This window comes from Halichoerus grypus, chromosome 13 (assembly GCF_964656455.1).
Source record: "Halichoerus grypus chromosome 13, mHalGry1.hap1.1, whole genome shotgun sequence".
In the NCBI taxonomy this organism is placed as follows: domain Eukaryota; kingdom Metazoa; phylum Chordata; class Mammalia; order Carnivora; family Phocidae; genus Halichoerus; species Halichoerus grypus.
In genome coordinates, this window is record NC_135724.1 from 47,141,346 (window position 1) to 47,160,774 (window position 19,429).

Here is a 19,429-nt window from a genome sequence, read left to right on the forward strand (position 1 = left end):
CACCACCCACTCCCCAAGCTGACACCCCATGTCCTGATCACTAAAGAAGACTCCTGACTGGTTGGCCTTTGGCCGTGCTTATTTCTTGCTGAGCTTCCCCTGAGACTCCTGCCTGAATTTAGTTTCCAAATCTCAAATCTGCTTATGTCATGATCCTATTTAAATGCGTTAAAGTTGTTATATTGTCCAGAGGATAAAGATAAATTCCTCATGGTCAATAAGGCCCTTCATAGTCCAATTGTGACGGTTCATTTGATGTGTCCACTTGACTGGGCCATAAAGTGCCCAGACATTTGGCCAAACATTATTCTAGGTGTGTCTGTGAGGGTGTTTCTGGATGAGATCAATATTTGAATTGGTAGACTAAGGCAGGTTGCCCTTTCTAATATTGCTGGGTCTCATCCAATCAATTGAAGACCTGAATAGAACAAAAAGGCTGAGTAAGAGGGAAATCCTCCTGCCCGATAGTCTGAGCTGGGACACTGATCTTTCTGCCTTCAGACTCAAATGGAAAGATCCACTCTTCTTGGGTCTTGAGCCTGCTAGCTTTCAGACTAGAGCTTACACCTTTGGCTCTCCTGGTGTCCAGCTTTCTGACTGCATATCTGGGGACTTCTCAGCCTCCACAGGCATATAAGCCAGCCTATCTATCTATCTATCTATGTATGTATCTATCTACCTATCTACCTATCTATCTACCTACCCCCCTCTCCATCCTTCCTCTTGGTTCTGTTCCTCTGGAGAACCCTGACTAATCCATTGAACCTATCTATCTCTCCGGTCTGGTCCAGAACCACACCCCACACTGCCTCCTGATGTTGGGGCTTTGCACGTGCTCTCCCTCTTAACAAATAAGTATCGCTTATTGTTTGTTAGCTTACCCTGCTGCCACTGGGGGTGGCCTGATTTGAAAATCTCTTCCTTCTCGTCTTGTCCATTTTACTGCTATTCGTTTTTCCTATCTTGGGTCAAGAATCACTTCTTCCCTAATTCCCTTGACCAGGTCAGAGCTCTCAACTAGATGCTCATTAACACACCATGAGCCCCTCCACTGTAGGACTTGTCAAAGTTATGCAGCCATTTGACCGTCTGTCTTTCCTATAGCCTGTAAGCTTCAGCAAGATAGTCACCGTGTCTGTAGTGACTACCCCTCACTACCGTGCCCCAGCACCTAGCACAGTGCCTGGCCAGAAGAATGTGTGGATTGAGTTTTGCCACCATTTTGGGGGAATATCTACTTGGAACACATGCCAGGCATGATCCAGAGCCGTGATAGACAGTTATCCCTGTCCTGGGTTGGGAAAGGGGGAAGAGACAGGTGAAGAATAGATGGCTTCCATGCAGGGGTTTCTCTATGGGGACCTGTCACCTCCACCACAAGGGCAGCCAGTCAGAATGGAGGCAGAAGGGAAGCTGGGGGCAAGTCAAGACAGATGCCACACAATTGCTCCCAGGACACTGGCATCCCTCAGAGCATCACTGGAACAAATCTTCTGGAATTAACCATTTTCTCTGAGGCTTGTTATGGACTGGATTGTTGTGTCCCCGCAAAGTTCATATATTGAAACCCAAACCCCAGTGCAATGGTATTTAGAGATGGAGCCTTTGAGGGTAATTGGGTCATGAAGGTGGAGCCCCCATGAGGGGACTAGTGCCCTTATAAGAAGAAACAAAAGAGAGGCGCCTGGGTGGCTCAGTCAGTTAAGCCTCCAACTCTTGATTTCAGCTCAGGGTCGTGAGCTGGGGCCGAACGTCGGGCTCCGTGCTGAACGCTGAGGGTGGAGCCTGCTTGAGATTCTCCCTCTCCCTTTGCCCCTCCCCACCTTCCCCTCACCTGCACACTCTCTCTTTCAAAAAAACAAAAACAAACAAACAACCCCACAAGAGAACTTGCGCCTCTCTTTGGTCTCTGCCACGTGAAGATACAATAAGAAGATGAGGGCCTCACCAGCCGCCACCTCGGCAGGTGCCTTGATCTTGGACTTCCCCGCCCCCAGACCTGAGAAAGAAACGTTTGTGGTTCAAGCCGCCCAGGCTGTGGCATTTTTGTTATAGCAGACAAAGCAGACTAAGACAAAGCTGGATTTTATTTCTTGAAAATGCCAGAAGTCGTTTGGTGCCCAAAGTGACTGGAATAGGTGATGGCTCAGTAAATGATAGTATTTCAGGTCAAAATGGAGGGGAAGGGGTGTCTTACGGAGACTGATTTCTTTCTTTCTTTTTTTTTTTTTTTAACATTTTATGTATTTATTTGACAGAGAGAGACAGTGAGAGGGAACACAAGCAGGGGGAGTGGGAGAGGGAGAAGCAGGCTTCCCACAGAGCAGGGAGCCCGATGTGGGACTGGATCCCAGGAGACCTGGACCACGACCCGAGCCGAGGCAGATGCTTACGATTGAGCCACCCAGGCGTCCAAAGAGACTGATTTCTTATCCCACTTACAAACTGGGCCCCAAGGCCAGACCTGGACGAGGCATCCCCCACGTGCTTTCTCCCAGGACCTACTGCTACGAGGCGAGGCGTGAGAGCAGCTGTGTCAGGGGCCACCTATATACTTCATATTCATTATCTGCTGTGCCCCTCACCACTTCCTGAGAGAAAAAGCTGGAGTCAACCCCATTTTACAGCTAAAGTCCGAAGCTCGGGAAGGTTCCCGCCCTGGCCCGGCTCACTCACTGGTGACCGGCCAAGAGCACCTGTTACGAGAACTTGACCCTCTGACATCAGAGCCTTTCTTTGAGAAGAACTCAGCCCCCCACTGCGAACCAAGTGACTGCTTGAGAGGGCAGTGGTTTGTTTAAATAAGGTTTAGAATCATTATTAAAACAATAGCCTCATTATATTTCACTAGGGGAGATAAAGCACGTGAAAGTGCTATGCTGTTAATTACTGTAATATATACACGCGCGCGCACACACAGAGACAGTGCAAGGGAAACATGCTTTCCAGATCCGTGCTACTAAAAATACTAAAAATGTGACTTGTGGCCCAGCAACACTGTCCCTAGAATCTCGAGTGCCCTCCTCGACCTAACGACTCAGCATTTGCTTTTTATTTATTTTTTTAAGATTTTATTTATTTGAGAGAGAGAGAGAGAGAGAGAGCACAAGAGGGGGGAAGCAGGAGAAGCAGACTCCCTGTTGAGCAGGGAGCCCGATGCGGGACTCGATCCAGGGATTCCAGAATCATGACCTGAGCCGAAGGCAGTCGCTTAACCAACTGAGCCACCCAGGCGCCCTCAGCATTTGCTTTTTAACAAGCTCACATGCGTATTGAAGCTTGAGAAGTCCTGCCAGGGTCAGCCTGGCCTTCCATCTGTTACTTGCGGCGACCCCTCACACTAACAGCTATGACTCTCAAACTTCTGAATGTAGAAGAACCACTGGGGAACTTGCTGCAAATACGGATTCCGGCATCTCGCTCCCAGAGATTCTAGAATTCCCAGGCTTTTTCATTTCTAAAAGGCATGCCAGGTGATTCTGATGCATCTGGTCCTACTAGGACACCGTACTTTGACAAGCACTCATCAGATCTTTAGTTTCCCAGCAGAAAATGTGTCCTTAATAGTAACTGGGCTCTGGAAACTTCTTTTGGCAACAACAGAAGCCCAGATCTTAATTGGAATTGAGAGAACTGTTTCAGTTTGGGAAAGTCTAGATAATAAATACCTAATTCTCCTCCTCCTCTGCCTCTCCATTCATGTCTGATTCCTATTCAGTTCTCAGCAGTTGGGACTCATGCTTTCATTTAGAACTGGGGTAGAGACTTTTTGAGAGTCATTTTAATCATTCTGCAAAAATAAAAAGCTTGCACTGGCTCTTTCAGGATGGTTGAGTTGGCACACCTTTTTAGATCACTTGGGGAGACCAAGTTGCTGTGGCACGTGAGCTCTGGGAATCCTGCAGAGCAAATAAGCTCTCTCAAAAGTGAGACCTCAGGGACTCCAGTGACCAGACAGCTCCAGAAAATCCCCATCGCCAAAAGGTGATTGGGAATTAAAGGGACTTCCCAAACTTGGGATGGCCAGAGGTTTCGGCGAAATTGACACTGTGGGACATTCGGTGTGCTTAGGTTATCCGTGTTCAGTGGCTGTGAGGTGGGGGTGTGTACTAAGACGCTGAGGAAGCCTGGAGAGGGAGAGGGGGGCTGTGTGACAGGTCTGGAAGCAGGAGGCCCCTTGCTGGGCCAGAAGGACAGATGGCAGCCAAGGATCAGAGGGAGCTTTGAGGCTCGGGTGGGGCAGGAGATCCCCGATGCGAAGCAGAGGTGCAGCTAGACAGGAAGGAGGAAAAGCAGGCTATGGGTTGACTGCAGCGTGTGGGAGAGTCTGGAGAGCTTGTGACAAAGGCAACTGGGGGATGAGCCAGTGAGGAAAGTGACTGCATTGCAAAGACTGGGAAGCAAAGGAGTGTCCTGGTAGGGAAGAGGAAAGCAACTCACTCCTTCCTTCCTTCCATCTTTCCTTCCTCCCTCCCTCCTCCTTTCCTTCCCTCCCCTCGCCTTCCGTTCTTTTAGTATATGTGCTGCCTGGAAAGCAAACCCTTTCTGAGAGCAGAAGACTAGGGGCCGGAAGTGGGCTGGGGTAGAAAGAACACAGAACAATCTAGGACCTCAGGAGACCCACCTGGGAGCTGACAGCAGGGCTGGGTGAAGGGCAGGAAGCATCCCATCCAAAGAGCCTGTTTGCACTTTGGAGCTGACACGTGTAGAAGCTGAGTGGACGTGTGAATGGCCTTGGCTTGGTGGCATGTCATGTCCACTCTGAGCGTTCTGGGCTGGACTGTGTGCCCCCTAAAGTCCTGTGTGGAAGCCCTAACCCCCAGAGGTCAGAAGGTCACCCTGTTTGGAGACGGGGCCTTTAAAGAGGCAGGGAAGGGTCAATGAGGCCCATCCGGGAGAGAGCTCATCCAGTCTGCTGTCCTTATAAGAAGAGGGAATCCACACCTCCAAAGAGAAGCCAGGGATGCGCAGGTGCAAAGAAAAGGAAGACGAGGCAGCAGGAGAGACCCCAGAGGAAGCCAGCCCTGCCGACACCTCCCTCTTGGGCTTCCAGCCTCCAGAACGGTGAGCAACCGGCTGTCTGTTGTTGCGGGGCTGGGGGGCTGGGGCTGCATGGAATGCACCTGCGACATTCCGTGTGTCCTGGGGCGGTCTGCTGGGCAGCGGGAGGGCGGAGAGGGAGGAGTGGGGGACAGCAGTGAAGGCTGAGAAGGCAGCCCCTCTTCCCGCGGGGGGTGTTGTGATGAGCACTGGCTGCGGAGCCGTTCACTAGGGGGGGCCCGGGGTCTTCAGGTGAGCGTTGGCACCTGGGCTCTGTGCAGACGCAGCTGCGGGGCTGAGGGGCAGGAGGTCCCCATGCTCTAGGCCGTTTGTCACAACGCCCTTCCCCAGACTGGGGGGTGGGGGGTGCCCAGACTAGCTGCTCGAAGCTTCCTGGTCCTGCACGTGGGAAGCCTCTGGAAGGGAGCGGACGAGGGGGAGAGAAGCCACCAGGCAGCCCCACCTGGCAGGGGGACCCCTACAAGGACAGCGGTGCAGGTGAGTTCGGCCGGAGCTGTGGAACTCCCACTTTGTGGTGGGGGCTGCAGCGGGGGAAGCAGACAGGCGGGCCCCCTGGTCTCCCCGGGATCCTGCAATCAGGACTTGGGGGTCCTTTGGGCTAAAGGCAGCGGCAAGGGCCCGCAGGTGTGGGAGCTGCCTCCTCGCCGCGGCCGTCACCATGGCCCGCCGGCTCTCGGGTCCCTGACGGGCGGCCGGGACCTCTGCGCACCCAGCCGCGGGGACAGGACAGAGGGGCGCCTCCAGGGGTGCGAGTCAAGGGCGGGGGGTACGTGAGTGAAATACCACAGCCTCCGCCTGGAAAGGTGGAATTCTCAGGGCCAGCTCGGGCTGACAGCAGGTGACCGGGGCCAGGCAGACAGGATCGCAGAGTCGGTGCCCCCCTGCCCTGTCCCCCACTGCGCTGGCACCTGCCTCACGTGACCGTGTGCCAGTGGATGGTTTCTGGGTCCTGAGAAAATGACGGCAAATGCTGTGTGTGTGTGTGTGTGTGTGTGTGTGTAAGCACGTCTGTGTGTCTGAGTGTAAGCACGTCTGTGTGTCTGAGTGCGTAGAGGCAGGAGGGGCCTCTGATCCCGGTGGGGGCCCGTCTGGCCTGGCCGACAGGAGGAGTGGGCTCAGCTGCTGGCCTCGGGTGGGCGAGCAGGTGTCCAGGCCGCCCCTGCAGGGCCGTGCTCTGTGTGTCTCCTCCGGAGTGAGATGGCGGAGGTGCCCACTCGGCCAGGAGAGCAGTGTGGGGGGCTCTGCCTCATCGACAACCATGCAGCTCCCCGCTGCTCCTCACCCCAGCTGTCCTAGGGCTCAGGGCCATAGGCTGCTCACCAACAGTTATTTCTGTTCTCTTTATACCTTTACACAACGGCCTGGCCCCTTGGGCCTCCTGGAGTTGGACTCTTAAAAACCTAGGATGTCCTGTCTGGGCTGGAATCCCTCGTGGCCCGAGCAGCATCAGTGTCCCATCAGGCCCGAGGGGTACCTTTGGGAACACCGACGCAGTGCCCCCCCACCTCACCCCACTGCACCCCAACAGGACTAGGGCTGGGCTGGTGGGTGGCGTCTGGAATGCAGGGTTTTTACAAAAATGATTTGAAGTGAGTGCTTCTGACAGAAGATGCCATCAGCCTCCCCACTGGACCCACTGGATTTTTTTCTCTTTTTGGTCAACTTTTAGGATTGATCAAAGCCCCTCAGAGGGCAACGACCAAGAACTTTAGGGTTCCAAAGGAATGTCCATTTGGTGGGGAGGGGGCCTGGATACCACCAGCACCTTGAGGAAGGCTGTTTTTATGGTCGGATTCACTGTAGCCAAACTGCCTTTTTTTTTTTTTTTTTTTTTAACAGCCTGTGATCTTCTTGACTGTTCTCACTCATTCTTGATGGTTTTGTGGGACAATTTCCACTGTTTGTTTCCAGAATGATTTGGAAATCTAGAATGCTTGTTTTTCCGATTGCTCATGCTCATGAAACACCGTGTTCTGGTCCGCCAGCTGGGTGTGCCAGGTGGGGTGGGCCCTTGCAAAGCGGGGTGGCGATTAAAGTGAGTTCAGTGAAGAAGCGACTTATGGAGGTGTGGACAGGTTAGGGGACCAAGGAGGCCGAGAGACCTCAGGACTAGCAGGGTCCCTTGGGTGGGTTGGGGTTGGGCTGTGGGACCACAGAGCTGGACCTCCTCCTCCTGCCGAAGCGGCAGCTGGAGGGCAAGGGAGCTTGGGTGGCGTGGTCCGTGGGGTCCGAGCTGAGCAAGACCAGAGCGGAAACCTGATTGATCATTCACCCGACGGGGTGATTGTTTTGCGATGATGGCTCATTAGACTTGACTAACATTTATTTGGTGAGTTCTGTGCACCACGCATGGTGCTGAGTGCTTGCGGATATGGTGGTGGATACAGTTCCTGTCCTCCTGAGCTCTGTGGTCGAGAGTAACAGTTAATGACCGTGGAAGTGTCTCTCTGCCCATCTGACGAGGCCTGTGTTCTGCAAGGGACATTTGGGGGCTGAGGCGTGACGTCTCAAGCAGCTCATAATCCCTAAGCCGTTCTCTGGACTCCACTGTGCTATGGCCTTTCCTGCCAACGGACTGCCTGCCGGATGTGTACTTGGCCGCGTCGCAGAGAAGAACGAGTGTGCATTTGCTGGTCACGTACTGATGGAGGACTAGCAGCCAGGAAACGTGCAGTCATGGAGCAAAGGGAGTTTGTGATCTCTAGAACACAGTGGAAAACCCATACGTCGATGATGAGAACCTGATGGGACGAATGTTGGCGGCCACCAACACTGGCGTGTTTCACGTGTGATCTTCCACTTCGTTCCAAAAGCCCCTTAGCTCACTTGCGGCAGAAGCATGTTTTCCAAAAAGCCCATGTTCTCCCAGGGCCCAGAAGTGTGTCCCACATCTGCTGTGAAGGCTGCTCGTATCCCAGAGGTTGAAGCTGTGGACTTCGCAGCTCCAGATCCCTTCCTCCTCCTGCACAGAAAGGGCCGGTGGCTCCATGTGGGTGGAGACAGGGCCCCAGCTAACCCGAGGGGCCATCTGCGCAGCAGGTCAAGGGGGACAGCTGAGGTCAGCCTGGCTCCGGCCTTCCACAGTCTTAGCTTCTCTGGGGTGACCCACAACTTGAGGCAGGAGGGCTCGTTGGGCTTTGGAATCAGACCTGGATTTGAATCCCACCTTTCCTACTTTATAACTGTGAGCTCTTAGGAAAGTGTTTTTCAGAGCCTGTGTCTTCGGCTGTCAGGTGGGAGCGGGATCCGTAACTTTCCGGTTTCGGAGATACGTAAGAACCTGTGCGCGGAGGGCCTGTAGTCTGGGATCTGCTCGGTGAGGATGCCGTCCTCCCCGCTCTGCCGGCGATGTCCAAGGGCTTCTTTGCCTATCACAGTTCGTGTTTCTGGCTTCTCACAGAGCCGTCCGGGTGCCTTGGTAAGGCGTCCTGATTTCAACCTGCCAATCTCTTCAGTATTTACTCCCAGGGCCGAACGATGGCTCTAACTTGGCCTGCCTCGCCATCGCGTGCCAGGCTGACTCCTGAATAGCAGTTACCAGCCTGCCGCCTTGGATGCCTCCACTCCAGGCCCATCTGGAGAATCTGGCCTGCCCTGCGCTTCCCTTTCGAGGTTCTGCATTCAGAGTTCCCTCTGGAGATTAGTTATCATGGCACCTGGGAAAGATGCCTTCTACCCCAGCCCCCCAGTGGTCCCTCCTCAACATCTGGAAGCCCTTCAGGGACAGGCCCTTGGGGTTCCTGTTGTCACCCACAGAACCTAACGTAAGACCTATTTAAAAATGGTAGGTGACCCCAACGAAAAAGCAAAATGGGAGGGCTGCTCATTCATGAGGTCTCCAACGTCATGAGTGTGCAGCCCTCAGCAGCCCTGGTCCCCCACCGACTACAACTCTCCACCCCGGGCCCGACACCTGGGACACAGGCCACATCTGAACAGCGACCCCAGTCAACCCTGGATGAGGCCGTCTGCTGGGCACCAGCTCGGATTTGCAATACGTGAGCTGTAGCTCAGTCCAGTTTAAACCTTTCTGGCCAGGTGCATCCAGCTAGTGTTAGAGGCGGGGCTGTATAATCTGACGTCAGAATACCTCAGTGAGAGACTGGTGCGATTTTTTTTTTTTTTTTTTTAAAAACCATTTAGTGTTTCTGCATTTCTATTTTAGACAACTTTTTTTTTTCACAACTTTATTTCTTGTGCTTATTCAGAGGAACAGTGCCTCTAAGATTTTAACGTACCCAAGTCTTCATGAAATCTTAAGATGCAGAATGTGCATTGGTAACAAGCCCCCAGGTGCCACACTCGGAGTGGCGCGACGGCAGCAGGTGACGGCAGAGGCCAGCGCCATACTCGCCAGGCGTGTTTTCAGGCCGTGCCCAGCCATGTTTGCAGACTTCCTGGAATATCTGTTTAGAAGTCTGAATGGTCCTGTATGAGTGGGGGCCCTGAGCTAGCCCCCTCCCATGCTGCAGTGAGTGCCTTTGGCAGTAAGACCACCCCTCTCATGGGTTATTTTCTTTTATAGCTTTTCCCTCAGTCGTGCCGCGCAGCTGCCCTCCTGGAAGACGCCTTTTAAGTTGGTGTTAACAGCATGTGACTCGGGATTTATAGTCGTCACGTTGCCTCCTTTCCCAGGCCGCCAGCGCTCCTACCTGGCCATGCTGTGACCTGGCCAGCGCCGTCCTTAACCAGAGGGTCCTCAGAGCCCCCCTCCCCGGATGAGGAACTCAGGCTACCCCCCTCACAAGCCCTCTTTCTCTGAAGAACTTTCCCCAGCAATGGACCGATACTTGATTAACAGGTAACAGGACTACCCGGCTCAAATGTTCTCCAGCAGACGGCAAGGGGGGCAAGGCGGCCTCAGGCTCTGATGAGTTATGGAGGCAGCCGGAGGGAGAGGCCCAAGGGAGAGGCCGGCCGTTCAGGCCTGAACAGGAAATGTCAGAAACAATTCGGCAGCATGGGCTGTAAAGCTTTATTTTTTGCTGTTGGGGGAATGAAGGGGACAGGACAGAGTAACGAGGAGGAGGGAAGGCTCTCCAGTGTCGCCTGCTCCCACATCAGGGCAGGGCCTGTGGAACGGAGTGGGTTATGTGCACTAGGGGACCACCCCAAAATGGGCCAGCTGGGTGAAGACCACAGAAATTGTAGCAGGGGAGTTTTTAAGTTAAAAACAAGGGGGGAAAAACACAAAGAAAACGAATAGCTTTGCATTTGGTGTGTTTCCTGTGTCCATTGAGGTTTGCCTGGGGGAAACGGACGGCAAATAATGACCTCTGCTGTCACTGGGCTGGCCCAGGCTCAGGCCCCTGGGGCAGCTACTCCAGGGGCGGGGGGAACAGACACCTCCCAGGCGGGGCCCCTGCTCGGGGACAGAGCAGCTGCGAGAGGCTGTCGGCTCGGCTGGTGTCCATCTCTGATGAAGAGGCAAGGCTGACTAGAGAGAAGCCCAGGCTGGGGCACCGAGCCAGGCGGAGCAACTAGTGCAGCCCTGTGGGGCCCGCGGCTGGGCGGGGCTCCCCCAGACTTGTGTACGTGGGGAGAGCTGGAGAGGCTTCAGGGCAGCTCTGCGGACTCAGGGCTGGCAAAGCTGCCCCTTGTGGTGGAGGGTGAAAGGGCAGGGCCTCAAGGTCTTCTAGAACAGTCCGCCAAGTGGTCGCCGCCTCTCCATATAGGCACAGCCTCCCTGACTCCTTGTCAAAGGCCCAGGCTGGAGCAGTGTCTGGGACGTACGTCGCTGGGGCGGCTCTGGCGGTGGGTGACCTTCGTCCCCTACCCTCGGTCTCCTCCTCCTCTACCTTTAGAAAGCTCATGTCAAGGACAAGCAAAAGAAGCCTCTTGACAAAAATCTTTCATTCTTAGACCCCCTCCCCACTCCACAGGCCAAAATAGTTTAAAATGAAGTCTTTAAAAAAAAAAAAGGACCAACTTCCTAAATTCATCTTGTAAATGCTGAAAACCAAACAGCCCCAAATTCAAGAACACTAGCCTGATTTTAAGACCCAGGAAAGACCCTGGTGTCATGTGTCACCCATCGGCCGTCCCCCTGAACGTGGCAGGACATCCAAGGCAGATGGACGGTGGGGAGCTCTGTGGGCAGTTTCTAGATGCCAGTGGCCTTGCTCCTCAGAAAGGCTTTCCTCTGCCAGGGACTCACCAGGGAGCCGAGCAGGCTGCGAAGCTGGGGCGGCTCATCAGAGAGCGGCAGATGACAGACACCAGGAGGGGAAAAGGGCATGTTCAGTTCAGGCGCTGGAGACGCTCTGAACACCTCGTGCTTCATTCCCCATTTGCCTCATCCGCAGGAGGTAGGGACCCCTTGACGGTTAGTTGATTTAGAGATTGCGTTCATCGTAGCCCCTGACAAAATCATGGTCTTACAACTGAATCCAGCCAAGGAAATTGGTTAGCACAGTATTCAGTACTAAATTCAGTTAAATCTAGGACTCGGGAGAAAGGGGAGTGTTCTGCTCTCTCCCCAGCTGTTTCACAAATTCCTCCATCCTGTGCGACTGTCAGATTCTTTCTAGCTCTGCTAAGTAAAGCTGTGCTCGGCCTCCCCGGCACCCCTTCCCTGGGGGGGTGTGAGCAGCTCCACATTCGTGTGCAAGTGGGGACGGTGGCAGATGGCTCAGTAATGCAGGGAAGGGACAACCGGAGCCACACGGGTGTCTACACATACGCACACATGTATACAGAAACAAAGTATTTTAATTCTCTTTACACGGCCCCAGGCCGCCTCCTGTCAGGAGCACTCCAGCAGGCCCCCCCCTTGTAGCTGCGAGGGGCTGGCTGTGGCGACGGCCCTGAGCACGGGTCGTCCGGGCCAGCTGACCTGAACAGACCGCTGTACGGGCCGCTGAGCAGCCCCTGCCCCCGCAGCTGACCGAACCCCGCTCCACATGCGGTGTCCCAGCTGGCAGAAGCCTCCAACCAGCACTCATGCAGCTTACACCTACTCCGGGTTTTTAGAAAATATTTACACAGAGCGAGCACAATCAATGTGCTTATTACGCACTCTAACGTAGAGCACAGGAATCCACACCACGGAGCACAGCCCCCGCCGGCTCCAGAGCGGGCAAAGTGCGGAGGTCCGGCGGCGGGAAGATACGGAGCGCCGCCGGCCACGCCTTTCCACATGACCTGTCCCACACCGAGAACTCATCCTCTTTGTCCCGTTGGTGGTAGGAGCAGTAACCGAAACTACGGCATTTTCTAAGGGCAGAGGATGTCAGACCATCTGTTACAGAGAGAGTGAGGATGACGGGACCCAGAGATTATCTAGAACTAATTGCCGAAGGTCAGGCTGGCTCAGGACCCCCAGGCAGAGGTCTGCTCTCTGGTGGCTGGGACTGGCTTTGGGGGCTGAGGACGGCTGACACGGAATCTCTCACACACACACATTCTCCCCCTCATATGCCCCGGGTTGGGGGGGGTGCGTGGGAGTGCACTTCCAAGAGCGGACACAAAAATAGATTGGCACACTCTCTCGACACAGTGAGGGTATCTTTTAAAAGCTCCTCCCCAGCTGCTGCAAATTCTCTTCCCCACTCTGCTCTAGAACTTTGCACTCCTAAGCTGGATCAGGTCTGGAGGGGAGGCCCCGGACCACGCTTGCGAGGTCTGTATGTACCCAGGAAGAACACCAGCGTGGGCACAGCTGGGAAGTCTTGCCAGGGGAAAGCCAAAAGGCCTTCTGCCACCTTCCACACAGGTCTCCCCTTCCCCTGCTGCGTAATAAACCGCTCACGGCTCATGCCGGCTCACCAGACCAGGACTCCCTGAAAAGTTTCCGGTACTGCTTCTACTCAAAAACATGTTGAGAGGAAAAAAGGTTGGTATGTCAAGTTCTGTTTTTGCATTTCCAGTAGTAAGTGCTATTCCACAAGCTCCGAGGAAGTGGTCCATAGCCCTCCTTCGGGCCTGTGCTAGGAGCTCTGGATTAGGCGTCTGTAATGGGGCATGACTTCATGCTCCGGCAGATGAAGAGCAAACTCCAAGGCCACTAACACTGGGAATTCAAAGGCAATCAGTTCTCGTCTATTTAGCCGGAACTTCTCTTCCAGTTTCTGCAACAGAATGAAAGGAATTAAGAGCATTTTAGCTTTGAAATCAAAATCTGAGGCTTTCTCCATGTGTACGCTCTCTATCCACCTGGCAATGACTGTTTACGGAGAAACCCCTTGGGGACAAGACTGCGGAGGAAGAAAGGGGGGCATTCTAGTGGAGAAGGAACTGAACCACCCCAAGGACGCACGGTCTGCCAGGAGCCTGACATACAGCCCATGACTTCATTTAATCTCTCAATAATCATGCAAGGTCAGTGCTATATTTATGTCCACTTTACAAAGGCGAGAAAACAGGGTCAAGAGGGTAAGAAGTTTGTCTAAGGGGACACGCACAGTAAACTGCAACGCTGAACTCCAAACTCAACCAGGATTCAAACTCCACCTGTTACCGTAGATGATTCAGGTGTGGAGGGAAGACGAAAGAGATCACAAATCCTCTACAACAGCAGTAACTACGTGGTAGGTTCAGGATTGGGGCAGCTGACGATGCAGCCTGGGCCTTTCATCTCACGCGCGAGGACCCAGACCTGCTGCAATCACCCGCCTTTCAGGCCGTCGTGCAGCTGGGGCCTATGGGTGCGAAGGGCCTGAGCATGCAGCCGTGCTCAGCTCGCACCCGGGCCCTCCTCTCCCACCCAGCGGTGGGGGCTGCGGGAGCAGAAAGGAAGGGGAACGGGGGCGGGTAGGGACGGCCTTGTTTTTGCCAGGGTGCATTCTGCTTTGGCTTAATAAAAACAAGGACCACAAAACTCACCGGCAGAGCCGTCAGTGGCCACGTTCCGATTACAACCGGAGGGGACCTTGCGTCAGCCTCATGGCTCCTGCCAATGTCAGACCACGGCCTGCAGGCTCCGCGTGGCCACTATAGACTTTCGCCGGATGGTCCATTACTCGACACCAATAAATGTGCGTAACACCACACTTGTAAACATTAGTTCAGTGAATATCTATGTAAATCTGTTGATTCTCAGCTCTGATTTGGTAACCAAAGATCCCTTCCATGTTCCTAAAAGTATATACTATACAAGTTAGACGATTATGCGCCATTTCTTAGAAGCAGTAAAGCACTGACTTAAAGAACACTCCCTTCCATCTACGGACGAATGGATAAGCAAACTGTGGCACATACATCCAGTGAGGTATTATTCAACCTTAAAAAGGAAGGAAATTCTGACACCTGTTACAACATGGATGGATCTTGAAGACATAATGCTAAGAGAAATAAGCCCGTCACAAAAGACAAATAGTATGTGATTCCACTTAGGCGAGATCGCTCGAGTCAGGTTCAGAGACAGAAAGCAGAATGGTGGTGGCCAAGGCCTGGGAGGGGAGGGGGAGTCAGTGCTTAATGGGGACAGAGTTTCAGTTCTGCCAGAAGAAAAAGTTCTGGAGACGGATGGCAGTGATGGCCACACAAGAGTATGAGTGCGCTTGATACCACTGAACTGTACACTTAATAAAAACGGTAAATTAAAGCAAAAAAGAATACTCTTTCTTATGTGGGAAGTACCTCCAATAGCTCCCTTTCTGCTTTTTCTCCTTTGCCACTGAGCCAGCCGCACAACTAGACACACAGGGCGCTGTCGTAGCCACGACTTGTAGTTGCTGGATTCTAACGCTTCGCAGTCTGGGGCCTCGCTGACCCTGGAGGCTCAGCCCCTTCTAGGTAGGGTCAGCCAGCTCCTAGAGAGGGTGCACACCTTTAATGTGCAAACCAACCGATCTGAGGCCCACACCTCCACCATCTCCTCCATCCACCTCTCTCTCCACCTGCCCTCAGCACCCAGGGCCAGGGAGACAAGTAGGGACAGCGCCCCTGCCCCAGAGTCCACTCAAATGACTAGCTAGCCAGTCCGAAGCCTGCGTACCCTGCCTGTTCCTTCCCGTGGAACCCACAATAAAGACTCCTGCCCACAGTTCCCCCTTCTCCTTCTGCCTCCTGACCAACCATGGTACTTCCCCACATGACCCCCATGGTATGGTGTCCCACCCCGCCCCAGTACATATGTGGACACCCTATCCTCCAACGTGCTGATATTAAGTGGGGGGCTTCGGGAGGTTGAGGAGCTGATGAGTGCAGTCCTCAGGATGTGATTAGTGCCCTTGCAAGAAGAGAGCAGAGAGCTTGCTTGTTCGCTTTCCCTGCCATGTGGGGACATAGTGAAAAGGAGGCCGTCACAAGCCAAAGAGGGGGCGCTCACCAGGACCTAAGCCGTTGGCACCTTGATCTTGGGACTCCCTAGCCTCCAGAACCGTGAGAAGTAAGTGTCTGTGGTTTAAGCCGCCCTGTCTATGGGATTTTGCTACGGCAGACCAAGCTAAGCCACTTCTCTTGGGAACTGTGATAAGAAGCTATCTTTTCAATGGCAACGGTCTTCTGATCTGTTGGTTTTACCGTTTCTCAAATTTTCTATGAATACACTATTTTAAAACAGGCATTCACATAGCCACCCAAGACTGGGGTTTCCTTGCTTTGAGGGGGCTCTCCTTTAAAAGGAGGAGGTACCCCTCAATTAAACCCATGCCCTTCCTCAAAGAGGAGGCAACTCAGGCCACAGGAAGCCAAGGTCTGTTGAGCCAAAGTGTCTGACGGACGCTCTGTGGTCACACCGCCCCCCAGTCCCCTTCCCGTTACAGTGGCTTCTGTGGTTTGAGAGTAATTTCACCCCTCATGGTGTCTGGAAATGGATTTTTATGGCCAGACCCAATACTGGGGATCTTCGGTCTCGTCAAAGTGGATCATCCCTCTGTTCCAGGACAGCCTGAGCTGTGGGGGGCCCGACCTCCACTGCAGGATGACCTCACAGCCCCGGTCTCTCGGTGGCTACTAACACTCAGAATTCTCCCGGGTAGGATCACCACCCAGGCTCCTCCCATGTGCTCCCTCAGCCAACAGGCCTCAGGTCACTCACGTCAATTAAATGCTTGACTTCGTGCTTTCTGAGGTCACTTCCGATTTTGGCTGCTAACAGTACACATGCTCCGGCACAAAGCTTCCGGTTCTGTTTGTTTAGCTTTCCCTTGAGGGCGAGCTTCTCAAAATAGACAAAGGCCATGGCCACCGTGGGCTCCTCGAAGCCACAGTCCTCCTGGGCAAGCTTCCGCATCTCTCGCTTCAGACTGGAGAAAGACAGGAAGGAACGTTATCAGAACTTGGGAGTTTCAGGACTCCAAAGAGAAAGACTAGTCGATCCCGAAAGCATTTCCTTTTTCTCATTCCCAGAAGGGTGACGTGGAATGGGACTAAATCCTGAGGCGTAAGAAATTTCCATTCTATGTGGGCAACAGACTTAAGCTGCTGGGGCTCTTCTCTCTTGGTGGAACTGTAGACCACGTCAGCAAGGGACACAGAAGACCACACTGAACCCAGGTGGTGTCTGAGGGTCTCTGGAAACTAGGTGTAGAGCTGTCCAAAGGGAAAGAGGGAAACCATGAGGAGAACTATGATCATTCCAGACAGACATCTAGAGAAATAAACTAGGTTCTTGGTACCAACTCTGAGGATCCGCCATGTTCAAAAACTATGGCGGAAGAGGGATCAGGCTAACAGCACAACAGCCAGTGTACTTAGGAATGCTACCCAACAAATGGACAAAGTGTGAATACTTCATTTTTCTCACGTCTTTGGCTTGGAACATGCCAGAATCAAATCAGTATTGGGCTACACAGCATGTAAATACTGGCCCATACTCCCACGCTGTGTTGGCACATATTCTAGCCTCTGTCACTATGTGCACTCAGAGTCTGTCCTGATAGAGGCAACCCCAGGCAGCTCCTCTCCGGCCCGGCAGATTCGGGTCACCACAAAGTCAATCCAATCAGCTGCAGGGGAAACATGGGCCTGACTTTGCTTTGGCTGTCAACTCTCGGGTGGACGACTGTGGGCAAAGAATTATCTCAAATGCCATTAAACCAACTCTTTTCTGTTTTGTCTACATTTGAGAAAGCAGGGAACTGAATGTTTCCTATTCTGAGTTTTCTGTAACCTAACCCTGACTGAACTACTAAGCCTTAGACAGTAGGAAATTCTGATTCTTTCACTTAAGGAAACTCCCCCCACACCCGTGTCAACTCACGTCAAAAGCTCCGCCTTCCGTGCGGCTTGCTTGGCTCTCACTCACGGAGGCAGGAGTCAGCCAGAGCGGGTGAGCCGCTCCTTGCCGCACGCACCTGTGTTTTACTTCCCTGAACTAAACGAGGAAACAGCATACAAAGTGGGAGCTTACTAATGCATGCCAGGAGAGGGCTTGAATGGAAAGTTCAAGTGGATGTCGAGCCTCACGTACCTCCTTATTTTGCTGAGTGTTAACTTAATGTGCGGAAACTTCTCCTTGAAGGTCTCATTCATGTCCTTCTTGAGATCTGAGGGCTTCACGTAGTCGATTACTGTGGTCTGTAACAGGTTGGGCAACTCAGGTCACTCTTTTAAAAATTTTTTTAAAGATTTTATTTATTTATTTGAAAGAGAGACAGAGCCCCAGTGGGGAGGGGAGGGCAGAGGGAGAGGGAGAAGCAGACTCCCCACTGAGTAGGGAGCCTCACACGGGGCTTGATCCCAGGACCCTGAGATCATGACCTGAACCGGGCTCCCTGCTCAGCGGGGAGCCTGCTTCTCCCTCTGCTGCTCCCCCTGCTTGTGCGTGTGCTCTCTGACAAAATCTTTAAAAATAAATAAAATAAGGGTCATGGGTAACAATTATGTGCACATTATGGCCAACTTACGCCACTTCTGACAGCACCAAGCAGTGAGGAAGCCCGGAGGAGAAGCACGGCAAGGGCCCCCGAGCCCGAGCACCTGCAGGGACACAAATCCCCGTTCCAGCAGGCGACTTCGGGGAGCAGCAGCCTCCACACAGCCAGCAATCAGGGTCTGGCAGGGAGGGAGCCCCTCTTTCAGTTCCTGGGCCTCAGCCTGTTACTTAGCAGCGTTTAGGGCACGGCCCGTAGACCCGCACACACGAGGCTTCAAGCCACACTTGACCATCGCTAGTCGTCCGGCTGGGGGACATTTATCTCACCGCCCCAAACATCACGTTCCACACCTGTAAGATGAAAACAGCTAACAGCGCCTACTTCACATGGCTATTATAAGAACTACGGGGGAAGTCAAGGGCTCGGTGCAGCGCTTGGCATACAGCAAGCACTTGATAAATGTTAGCTATTTTTTCGTTGTGGGAAAATATATATCACATACAACTTACCATTTTAACCATTTTAAAGCATGCGGTTCAGTGGCATTAAGTACATTCACGCTGGTGTGTGGCCATCACACCACGCATATCCGGAACTCTCATCTTGCAAAACCAAAGCTCTGTCCCCCTTCAACAACTCCCTATTCCCCCGCCCCCACCCCAGCTCCCACTGGCAACCGCCATTCTGCTTTCTGTCTCTGAACCTGACTTCTCTAGGTCCCTCATACAAGTGGAATCATACAGTGTTTGTCCTTCCGTGGCTGGCCTGTCTCCCTCAGCATTATGTTCTCCAGGTTCAACCACAGTGCAGCTCGGGTCAGAATTCCTTTCCTTTTTAAGGCTGGGTAACCTTCCATTGCGTGTATATGATGTCAGCTAGTAGGAACAGTCCTTTAAACCTTCGGTTTCTTCCTCTTCCCCTCCCCTTCTTCTTTCTTTAGCAGGCTCTTTGCCCAAAGTGGGACTTGAACTCACAAGCCTGAGATCAAGAGCTGCATGTTCTCCAGACCGCGCCAATCAGGCGCCCCTCCCCTCCCCCTTTCTAATCCTATCCATCTTTAAAGACTGGTTCCTTCGAGCCCCGTCTGAGCACCCGGGTCTTCCTGACTCATTTGTGCTGTACGGTATTAACTCTGAATGAAACACAGTCTCTGGCTGGGTCTCACCACGTTAGCCTCACTCCTCCCCCTCGGGATTCTGCTTTCAAAGGGCAGCAACAATGCCTGATCCCTCTCTGGCTGGCTGCTGGCAATAGCCTTCACCAGGCAGAGCCCGGGAAAGGAGCAGGTACGGATTCTGCTGAGAAGGCCCGTTCCTGGGGATGGCTTCTGCGGCCTGGCCTCTCCCGAGGGACGCGTCCCCACGTTCCTCCATGGCTCTACACCAGCGGGCGGCTAGCTGTAAACACCTCGGTTCAGAAGACGCTTGGCTGGACAGGATTTTAGAAGTGGCACGTGGGAGGCCTCCAGGGTCCGTTAATAACCGAGGGGACACAGCCAGCATGTCCCAATTCACACTGATCTAAACAGCACCTTCGTAACAGCAGCTTTGGCGAGTAAAAGCGAAACCATGGCAAGATGAACTCAAAACGGTTCCACCAAACTTGTT

The 19,429-nt window shown here is 53.2% G+C and overlaps 1 protein-coding gene and 1 long non-coding RNA gene across 7 annotated transcripts in view; one reads left to right on the forward strand and one right to left on the reverse strand.

Moving 5' to 3' along the window:
- The first annotated feature begins 4,339 nt into the window (after positions 1–4,339).
- On the forward strand, positions 4,340–10,136 carry LOC118539488 (uncharacterized). Of its 2 annotated transcripts, none has more exons than XR_004919193.2 (3): positions 4,340–5,064; positions 8,258–8,479; positions 9,587–10,136. It is a non-coding gene; the product is annotated as an uncharacterized LOC118539488 (long non-coding RNA). The 2 variants fall into 2 exon arrangements; XR_013443360.1 differs by having other exon boundaries at positions 8,295–8,479.
- A 1,618-nt stretch (positions 10,137–11,754) lies between these two features.
- The window catches only part of CABLES1 (Cdk5 and Abl enzyme substrate 1), a 110,367-nt gene continuing 102,692 nt past the window's right edge, over positions 11,755–19,429 (reverse strand). For 4 of the 5 annotated variants that reach the window (XM_078060511.1, XM_036098089.2, XM_078060512.1 and 1 more), the window contains 3 exons: positions 17,417–17,523; positions 16,043–16,250; positions 11,755–13,130 (listed from right to left, as the gene is read on the reverse strand). In XM_078060511.1, the coding sequence (XP_077916637.1) occupies positions 12,990–13,130; positions 16,043–16,250; positions 17,417–17,523 (456 nt within the window). In that variant the 3' untranslated portion in view covers positions 11,755–12,989. Of the gene's footprint in view, positions 13,131–16,042; positions 16,251–17,416; positions 17,524–19,429 lie in introns of those variants that run through there. The other variant, XR_013443358.1, reaches the window with a different exon arrangement.